This window comes from Fragaria vesca, linkage group LG2 (assembly GCF_000184155.1).
Source record: "Fragaria vesca subsp. vesca linkage group LG2, FraVesHawaii_1.0, whole genome shotgun sequence".
In the NCBI taxonomy this organism is placed as follows: Eukaryota; Viridiplantae; Streptophyta; class Magnoliopsida; order Rosales; family Rosaceae; genus Fragaria; species Fragaria vesca.
In genome coordinates this window covers 4,830,547-4,841,030 of record NC_020492.1, presented here as the reverse complement: position 1 = coordinate 4,841,030, position 10,484 = coordinate 4,830,547, and the positions used below count along the sequence as shown (strand labels likewise).

The window sequence follows — 10,484 nt, the reverse complement described above, 5'->3', positions numbered from 1 at the left end:
TGAATAGCAAATAATCCCAAATATATGAGTCTTCTGAAGCCCAAGACCATTGCAATCTGGACCTTGGAACATGTTACTATAGAAAGTTTCAAAATCACACGTAACCCCATTTTCAATTACTAAAAGATCAAGTACTCGTGAGTTGTGACATTCTAAAGAAAGTAGTTTTGTCTTCTCACCAAAAAAAAAAAAAAAAAGTTTTGTCTCTTAGTTTTACTGAGATTTTCATTTCTCTCTAGTTCCGTTTTTCTTTATCATTTCTAGAATCTAAAAAATGATGGAGAGAATCTTGGATCAACTTTCGTCGTCCTCCTTCTTTTTTTTTTTTATCTTAAATTATGACTCTTAGCTAGATTAACATAAAATGTCTAGTCGCCAACCGCCCAAAGGCACCTAAAGCATCCAACTTTCTTCTTGCTACCTAGCCTTGCTGATTATAGCAAAATTACGTCGGCCTTATGCCGTCTAATGCCTAGACGGCGGCTGATCAGCCGCCTAACCCGACTCTTAGAACTTTGAGAAGGATTAACCAAAATGAGATAAGACAACAAAAAAAAAAAACTAAAATGAGATAAATCATGTGGGACCAAAGCTCAAATAAAACTGGATCAAGCCCATGTGACACAAAGAGAAGGTGTTCCAACATTTGCATGAAAGGGAGATATTTCCACGTCAATTTATGCCTTATTGTGATTTTATAGTTGATAGTTGTCGAGCAACTGTTTGATTTCTGCCCAGAAACAAAGAAATTGCTTTTATTTTTCATTTTCATATTTCATTCATATCCACTATAATAACGCCGCTTTGCTATTGTGGCTGTTGTTGCACCGGGTCTGTTATTAATCCACAGAATACTGATTCACATAACAAAACTGGATCACCTACTCAAAACTAACTATTTATTTCTGTTTTGATTTCATAGATTGATTTTAAATTATTTTAAGAGAACTTGCAAACACGTACTTATAATAACGGAAAATTTTATGACTCCACCTCACCTCGTAGTCACTGATCACGTCAAGTGTTACGTCATATAATCAAATTTATTTAAAATAGTTTTAAGTGCAAAACATGGTTCTACACTTCTAGTGGATTTGTACGTACAGTCCAAATCCTTAAAAAGGAAGCAGAAACTTCGGAAAAATGAATGGAATAGAATAGTTTTAAAGCACAGAAACTAGGAGTCCTCTATCCCCTGTCTCCTCTGTTTTGAGAACAGAGGCATGAAAAACAAGAGACTATATATACATCGTATCATGCAGTAACAAAGCTACCAGCACTGGTCAGTCTCCCAGTTCCGGTAAACATTTGCGGCAGCTGTTGAGGAGGAAAGCGAAGACGAAGACCTGAGAGGCCGAGCACATCGGTAAAGATCCCTATCATAGTTCGCTCGTTTGTCTGGGTCCGATAGGGTTGCATAAGCTGCATGAGTCTTCATGAATTCAGTAGCCGAGGTCTGTTTTTGGTTCATGGCCACAACATCTGGGTGACACCTTCTGGCTAGTCTTCTATAAGCTGCTTTGATCTCATGATCACTTGCACTCATTGGAAGGCCAAGAACTTCGTACAGTGATGATGTTGGACTAGCTGCAGTAGCCATTTCAATTAATTCTCTTAATTTGACACAGCCCAATTCGAAAGCAAATTGGGGAATATGGAAGCTAGATGGTATTGGAGACTTGGAGTGGAGGTTCTGATATTGTGTTGAACAAAAATGGAAGAGTACGCGAGTTTATATAGTAGTGGTGGGAGAATGTGGTTGATATTTGTTGATTTTCAAAATTATAATGTGGTTGAAATTTGTTGATGCTGAAAATTATGTCGGCCAATTTCCCGTGAGTGTGTATATTTGGGTTTACATTAAACACAAACAAGATAATAGATTGACGAAATTTTTTAAGTGACAAAATAATAACAATATTAAAAACGATTGTTAAGTGTCTTATTTGACATACACTCTATACGAGAATACTAAAAAGAATCATGCAATGTACTAGATAAAACTAACATAATCTTATCAGAAATTGATATACAACTTAAATGCAAACTTCTTTTTCTTCATCTGTATTATTTATGTTGAATCAAAAATGTTCTTGCTCTCATTGTGACATGGATTATGCCTTATCCATATAGGATAGTTGTACTGTGATGACTCAGCTGACTGTTCATACAGATAAGAGCTAAGAGCTCTTGTTTCCATTTTACACTGCTTATATGGATAAAACTGAGCCCACATCCGTCTCTACACTTGTCCATAGTCTCATATCCAATCGAGAGAGAGAGAGAGAGAGAGAGAGAGAGAGAGAGAGAGAGAGAGAGAGAGAGAGAGAGAGAGAGAGAGTAGGTAGGTAGGTAGGTAGGTAGTAGTAGTAGTAGTAGTAGTAGTACGTACGTACGTAGTAAGTAGTAGTAGTAGGTAGTAGTAGTACGACGTAGTAGTAGTAGTAGTAGTAGTACGTTAGTAGTACGTAAGTAGTAAGTAGTAGTTACGTACGTAGGTAAGTAGTTAGTACGTAGTACGTAATAGTAGTAGAGTAGTAGTAGTAGTAGGTAGTAGTAGTAGAGNNGAGAGAGAGAGAGAGAGTATGGGTGGTTGTCTAGTCACGGTGGTTATCAAATTTGTTGGTCGACAAATTTGATTCATTTTCATTGGGAGACTTTCATTGGCCCCCTTCCTCTCTCTTCACCATGATTGTAGGAACTTGGTCTGCTTGGATTGAGGATATTTCTGAGAGAACCATTTTAAATATCTGTGAATAATGGGCTAATACAATATATAATTCACACTTGATTTTATTTAAATTCAAAAAAGATCTGTGTTGGGTTTTGTTTATTAACACTTTATCTTGGATTAGCTGCAGTATATGTTTAGAGTTGAGTTTCATACTGTATCTTCTTGATTTTGAAGAAGTTGAAAGTTTTCTAATGCACACAAACAAAAAGGAGAGCTGGATATTGGACTCTAACTATACTGAAGTGATTGGTGATTGCTCAAGTGGTTGATAAATTGGTTTGAAAATTAGTATATAACCCTTTGGAATTTGTTAGTATGCAAAGAGAGAAATTTTAAGAATTAGAGTTGACGAGGACAGTTCATACAGTCAAGTCCCTCCTGTGAACTGTGAAGAGTCACTACAATACCATCTAACATTCAAAACAACCAAAATATGACTATCAGATTTCAGTGACACTCTTCACTTCAGTATATCAAACATGAGCAACTCCTTCTTTTCTGTTATATGATCGATCCTTCTGTAAACATAAGCAACTTTGGTTATGATCTCTTGAAATCGGAAAATTTTAGGAGTCATTTCTTTATGCATGGCTAATATGTCTGAACTCAAGTTGATATCTAGACAACAAAAGCAATTCTAAAATATGAAAGTCTACATGACCGGCCAACTTTCCCTATGTCCAATTACCCAGTCCAATGAGATCAAATCCAAGATCGGTAAATTTTGGTGAAGCAGTTCGGATTGTGAAAAGAAGCTGTATACGAAAAATTGGTCTGATCTTTCTGTATTCAAGAGAGAATGGTCGTCTGGTGGCCTACTGGTCTTGGTTTCAGGTAAATTCTTTCGATAAGACCGTCCTAGCAAAACAGTGTACGTTGGAGGCTACGCATCAAGAACACACTACCAAAATACATCAAGACGGGCTATATATATGGGTACGGGGTACCATAGTGTTAGAGAGATTACTGCATTGCCATAACTTAGCAATTAATCAGTTTTGATTACCTGTATCTTTGTTGTAAATACATATTAGTGATTTGCTGTAATTACAATTTATTCTCATGGTAACAGTAGCAATAATGCTGCTATATATATAGCTTGTATACATGTAATGAAATCTCAAGGGAAATCATGTTCAACAAAGATACAGGTAATCAAAACTGATTGCTAAGTTATGGCAATGGATTAATCACTATAACACATAGCAATTACCATAGATCAAATTCTGGGCTGATATTTGGATCCCTAACTTGGGTGGTAAATTTAGAACATATCCCTAGCTAGTGACTGACTAAGTATGGCAGCAAGCACACATAATGGCCTGCTGCATTTGCTGGAAAACATTCACACTTGATAATGGGTTTAACTTTCGCTGCATTAATTTACCCTGTTCCCACCAAATGCCATAGTTGAAAAGATTGATCCTCTGATCTAAAACAAGACCTTTTCAGCATCAACTTAACAGTATCAACATATGTCCAATTCTAGCAAGTAGCAAAGTGGCATGGTAACTCTTTTTATATCTAATGATCCTGATTTTGTTTTGGGAACCTGTTACAACTTACAAGTCTCAGTTTCTTCTAAAGACTTTGAAAGCACTAGATTCTAAAGCCTAACTCTGAAACCTTGAAATCATGTCGACTGAAAACAAGAAGCTGCTAACCCTGAAGAGCGAGGACCAAGAAGTATTCGAGATCGATGAGGCTGTTGCTATGTCTCAGACCATTAAGCACATGGTGGAGGATGGCTGTGCCGATAATTAACGCCATCCCCTTGCCCAACGTGAAAGGCGCCACCCTTGCCAAAATCATCGAGTACCTAAAGAAGCACGGTGAGGACGAGGAAACAAGAAGGATGATGAGAAGTCTCTCAAGAATTTCGACAAAGAATTCGTCGACGTCGAGCTGGGCCTCCTGTTTGATCTGATATTGGCAGCCAACTATCTGAACATCAAGGAGCTGCTAGACTTGACATGCCAGACTGTGGCAGACATGATCAAGGGAAAGACTCCCGAAGAGATTCGCCGGATTTTCAACATCCGGAATGACTTCACTCCTGAGGAAGAAGCGGAGGTTCGAAAGGAGAATCAATGGGCATTTGAGGGCATTTGAGTGAAGCAAGAAAGCTGCTCATCCTACTACGTCAGTACGTCTGCAACATTTGATTTCTTCTACCTTTTTTTTTTTTTTTCCATATATGTTTTAAAGTAATTGAACTATGTTTAAAATAATTGAAACAGTACCAATTTTTCTACTAAGTTACCAGAATGTACTATTTTATTATGCAATGAAGCTGATCGATCGTTAAATAACAATGACTATTTGCGTTGTTCTTTATTTACCAAGTCTGCAGATATATTGAATTTCTCTGTTTTTTTTTTCAGCGCAAGAAATTGCATAATTCAAATGAAAGGATAATGTCACAACTTACAATTAGAATTGCAATACAAACACAAAGACAGATCAACCATCCTCTGAAACTGATCAAAACCAACAACATTTGATTGTTATAGTTTAGGTTGTTGTAGGAGCTTTTATTTGTAAACTTCTTTTGCCATTGAAAAAAAAAATAATATAAACAACAAACTTATTAAAACGACAAAGAAAGCCACAAACCGGCAACAAGCCATAAGAAACCGGTTACAATCAATGTTGGAATATGGATGATGCATTTTTCCATCACAAGTCCCTTTCAAACGGCACTTAGAAAACCCTAACTATTACAACCGATCATTCTATAAAGTTATTTTTTTCGTTATTAATAAAATTATTTTATACTGTAATTTCTTTCCTTTATAGAAAAAAAAAAAAACGACAGCTAGAAAAGAAGACCCTAAACCTAACGAATTAAAGGACTGCCGAGTTCCATCGACAACAAAAGAAAGAAAGAAAATTTGAAATGGCGGGGAATAAGAATAAGAAGAGGAGGAGGACGGCGGAGCGACCTACGACCCACCCGAGAAACAAATACTCCGATAACCCGCCCGACTTCGCCGAGCTTGCTTCACTCTACCCATCTTTCAAACCCTTCGTTTTCTTTGGCCGCGATAACCGACCCAGAATCGACTGGACCGACTTCAACGCCACCCGAGAACTCACCCGGGCCCTCCTCCTCCACGACCACCGCCTCAACTGGTAGTTCTTTTCTTCCAAAATTCCTTCTTTTTACTTGGGTAATTCTCAGAATACTCGATTATGTGTATGGTACTGCTCTGTTTTTGATTTCAAAGCTTCCATCTTTGTTGTATATGATAGTTTGCTTTAGGATGCCATGCTTCTTCTTTTAAAATTTCAACAAGGTCCCAATATACTTTAGTCTTTCTGGGTGTGTTGAACATGCCCTTAATTTTATACTACTGGAGAAATTGGAGTGTTTTGTTTGATAAAGTTGCATGCTTTGGTTTTTTTTTTTATTGAAATGTAGTAAACCCAGGTTGAATGCTTGGAGTTTTATTGAGTTAATGTAGCTGCATTGTGATGGTGTGTCTGTTGTGTGTTTGACGTGAATGGGATTACGCAGGTGGATTCCGGATGGTCAGCTATGCCCTACGGTGCCCAATAGATCGAACTACATTCATTGGATTGAGGATCTTCTGTTGTCTGACATTGTTGCAAAAAGTAGAGGCAATGGTGATAAAGTGAGGGGGTTTGATATAGGAACTGGGGCAAATTGCATATATCCACTTCTTGGCGCATCACTTCTGGGATGGAGTTTTGTTGGCACAGGTTGTTTGGTGTGTTTATTTAGTTAGTTTCATCATGTTTTTGATATTCGCATAAGTCTTGCACAGGATAACAAAATCTGAATGTTACTGCACTTGACTGATGTAACAGATATGACTGATGTAGCGCTGGAGTGGGCAGCAAAGAATGTTAGAGATAATCCACATATCTCGGAACTTATTGAAATTAGAAAGGTAGAAAGTGTTGAGAATACCCTTCCAGCAGAAGGATCAAATAATGAGGCATTGGTTAGTAGCAAAAGCGAAATAGATCTGACTGGGGATATGGCTGGGGAAAGGAAGGCTGGTCTGACTACAGGGTATTATGGGCGACCTATACTTCTTGGAGTGGTCAGGGATGGTGAGGAGTTCGACTTCTGCATGTGTAACCCTCCATTTTTTGAGACAATGGAAGAAGCCGGACTTAATCCAAAAACTTCATGTGGTGGTACCCCAGCGGAGATGATATGTCCTGGTGGGGAAAAGGCTTTTATCACTCGCATTATAGAGGATAGCGTCATCTTGAAGCATACTTTCCGGTAACACACTTCCTTACAGATTATGTAATTTCTGAATCTCCTCTGTCCTCAAGGTAATATTCGTAGAAACTCTGATCTTATCTCATCTTTAACTTGCAGGTGGTACACATCAATGCTAGGGAGGAAATCAAATCTCAAATTACTAACTTCAAAGCTTTGGGAAGTTGGAGCCACCGTAGTAAAGACAACTGAATTTGTCCAAGGCCAAACATGTCGATGGGGATTGGCCTGGTCCTTTTTGCCTCCTGTTAAGAAGATGTTATCATCTCATGTGACCGAAAAGAGTAACCTTTCTTTCATGCTTGAGGTTTGGGTCCCTGTCTTTTACTTTGTTTTGGCATGTCTTTCAATGCCATAAATGTGTCTATTAGGTTTGAATTACTCAGTCATATAACTTCATATCATAATTCTACTTTTTTTATGCCTTTTGTGACGGTTTTGTTCCTGCTACTCTGACATCTGATGCTACACCTTGTCTACTTTGTAGGGCCTTGAAAGAAAACTAGGTGCCATACATGTCTTGCAGTCAGTTGAAGCCTATTTCTGTGATGGTGGTGCATTGTGTAAATTGAACACATCCTCATTTACAGTTGATGTATGCTTATTTGTTAATATGTTATCGCGTCATGTATTAAGTGATATTCGTGCACGCTCATATGCAGCCCTTTCTAATTTTAATAGGTCACTGCAAACAAATCAGACGCAGACTTGAAAAGCGAATCACAAAATTGTGATAGAGTTGCAAGTTGTGATGATGTGCAAGAGGCATCTGGATCAAGCTGTTTGAACTTGCTGTCAAATAACCTAAGTTTCCGTGTTTCAGTATGATGATGTCAATGGTTGGCTTGTATGTGCTAATCTAGCTCTTAAAGTTTGTTATTGATTCGTACAAATTTTCTTTCTCGAAGGTCTTTCAGCAAACCCCTGGCACACTTCTGGTGAAAGGCTCACTGCAGCAGAGACATGGTCAAGTTTCAGGTCTCCCCTCACCTATTTTTCAAATTCTAACAATATTTCTGGACTGCCAATTTTGACTTGTTTTCAACTTTCCATACAATCATCAATAATCTATAAGCCCACCTGTTAATTACTTGTCAATGAAATTAGTTTCCATTGATTTTACATGTGGAAAGGTGCATAATTTTGATGTAAATTTTCATTCTTTAAAAGTACTATATTGAGGCACCTTAGAAAAATATGGGGAGCACTATTATTTTGTGTCACACAGATGATCACAATATTGCAGCTTAAGGATATATTTCCTTTTACTGGGGGCGCACATCATTTTTTTATTTTTCATCTTACTTTCCAAAAGAAGATGGAAGAGTTCATCATATTACTCATATTTAAGTTGGTGCTGCTTTCAGATTTCTTTATGAAAATTTGATAAAGATGTTATGTTAATTGCAGGAGCATTTTCAACGATATTTCAAAGGTTGGAGGAAGTTCTGAAACAGAAGTTCTGTAGAGAGAAGTAGCACGTAGTACAACTTTTCAGCGGCATACATATAGTAGTTTGAAGCTCTCTCGTATTACGCACATCTGAGGTGCATACTAAAGTGGTTAGTTATCAAACTTATACCAAGCAGCAAATATTCTGTTTGTATGGCCTGCTTTTTTCCTCATGGCCTCTGATTCAGTTCTCCCATCTGGAGGAATTTCAGTGTTACAAAACTCATCATCATGTGTGGAGTGAAGTTGGGGGTTATTAAGTATTTTCCCGTGTGATCTCATTTCCTCTTTCGTTTGTTGTATGCTATCCATTTCTTTGAGTATAAATCTTAATGACAGCGTTCTCACTCGTTTGGGGTTTATTGACTACAGATCTTAATAACCAAGAATTGGAAATTGATAGGATGAGGAACCATAGATGATGTAACATGTTAGTTACAGGATTTTGATTCGTCAGTAACTTCATACATGTAAGACATGACTTACCAATGAAGTTTTAAATCTATTTCAAACTCTCAATATCTCAGTGGTTGAATTGCTTTTGTAGTTGTAGAGTTATTCCTATAAATTGAACTGCAGCTCTTCCAGTTATCGAACTCTTGAATGATGCACCGATCCATCTTATGCCATATTGTTTATATGCAACTAAAATTGTATGATCTGGGTTGAAGAACAGTTGATTGCAAATAAATTTTCGATTGTGAACTGTGAATTTGTTTTTAATTAATAAAAAAAATGTTTGTAGAAATGAATAAAAACACGTAATATATTTAAGGAGCTAGGGTAGGGTTTTGACAAGAGTACTAGGGTTTAAGGCTTGAACATGTATGAACACTATATAACTCCTCGAGGCATATGTATGCGTACAATCCTACTCTCCGCAAAGATAAATTAAGCTTAAATAAGTCTAGGAAAAGGCGTAGTCAATTTTTATACCGGATACTACATTTTTCTTCTTTGAAAATTGTCTATGATATACGATGATTTGGATGTCAAATTGTATCCGCCTACATATCACTATCCAGAAAGCACCTTAGGTCCTGTAACATATCAAAGTACTCGAGCTTCACGAAACTAATGCAGCAGTCATGTCGAAGGGTAAAATGCAGCAGTCATGTCGAAGGGTAAAATGCAGCAGCATATATATGCATGTTTTGAACGTAGTTTAGTGCTCAAATGAATCAGTTATATATAGTTTCCCATCAATATAGATAAAAAGTACTTGGATCAGTACGAAATCACAAACAAGAATACAAGATGGTTGCACTGTTGCACACACCCCTGATAATATATAGGCTTATCAAATAGAATTTAACCACCAATCTGCTCGGACATTGCATCAATAACAAAATCATCCTCCATTTCCAGTTGGTGTGGGGTGTGTGTTGATCGTACTCTTCTTCCATCGTAGATGAAACGCATCTCTTCATACACCAGACCCTTACGTTCACAGTAATCTTTCAACACATTTCCAAGTGACACGGTGCGACCTGTCCTGTAGAAGATGTCACCATGAATCTGATTCTGCACCTGGAGAGTTATTGGTTCTTCGTCTTCCTTCAGAGTGAGTTTGACAAGGGATTCCAGGGTGGCTGCTAATCTCCTTTCACTTTCCATTGATGAGATCGATATCTTCCTAAACCTTTCCACTGATGAGATGTTGGTTTTACCATATCTCTCCATTGATGACAAATTTCCAGATCGATCTGCCTCTATGTATCTACAAATGAAAAAAAGAGATTTATACTCATTTATATAGTGGCATGCAGGAAGTTGGAACATCCCTCCACGCATAGAAAATACCAAAAGTCCTTCAATTATGACCATACATGATACATAGTTTTACAGAAGATGGAAGATATAACAAAACATTTGTATATGTAGACTGGAGTTACAATGGATGTAATACAGTAATACTCAATACCAAAGTCAATTCATTAATTGTAAAATTAGTACATATTGGTGACTAAGTTCTGAGAAACAAACCGGTACTGTTTCAATTATTAAAAATTTATGTGAAAAAGGAGAAAAAAAAAA

General features: G+C 37.3%; 2 protein-coding genes and 1 pseudogene across 2 annotated transcripts; 2 read left to right on the top strand and 1 right to left on the bottom strand.

The window, feature by feature from the left end:
* Positions 1 to 1,270: 1,270 nt before the first annotated feature.
* On the bottom strand, positions 1,271 to 1,600 carry LOC101304740 (chaperone protein dnaJ 11, chloroplastic-like). The gene has a single exon (XM_004292115.1). The coding sequence runs from the start codon at positions 1,598 to 1,600 to the stop codon at positions 1,271 to 1,273; it is 330 nt and encodes a 109-aa protein (XP_004292163.1).
* A 2,727-nt stretch (positions 1,601 to 4,327) lies between these two features.
* LOC101307644 lies at positions 4,328 to 4,899 on the top strand (annotated as a pseudogene).
* A 734-nt stretch (positions 4,900 to 5,633) lies between these two features.
* Positions 5,634 to 9,041, top strand: LOC101304449 (methyltransferase-like protein 16-like). The gene is made up of 8 exons (XM_004292114.1): positions 5,634 to 5,869; positions 6,255 to 6,460; positions 6,569 to 6,995; positions 7,095 to 7,302; positions 7,483 to 7,590; positions 7,677 to 7,817; positions 7,904 to 7,973; positions 8,406 to 9,041. The coding sequence occupies exons 1-8, from the start codon at positions 5,634 to 5,636 to the stop codon at positions 8,471 to 8,473; spliced, it is 1,464 nt and encodes a 487-aa protein (XP_004292162.1). The 3' UTR covers positions 8,474 to 9,041.
* The last annotated feature ends 1,443 nt before the right edge of the window (positions 9,042 to 10,484 follow it).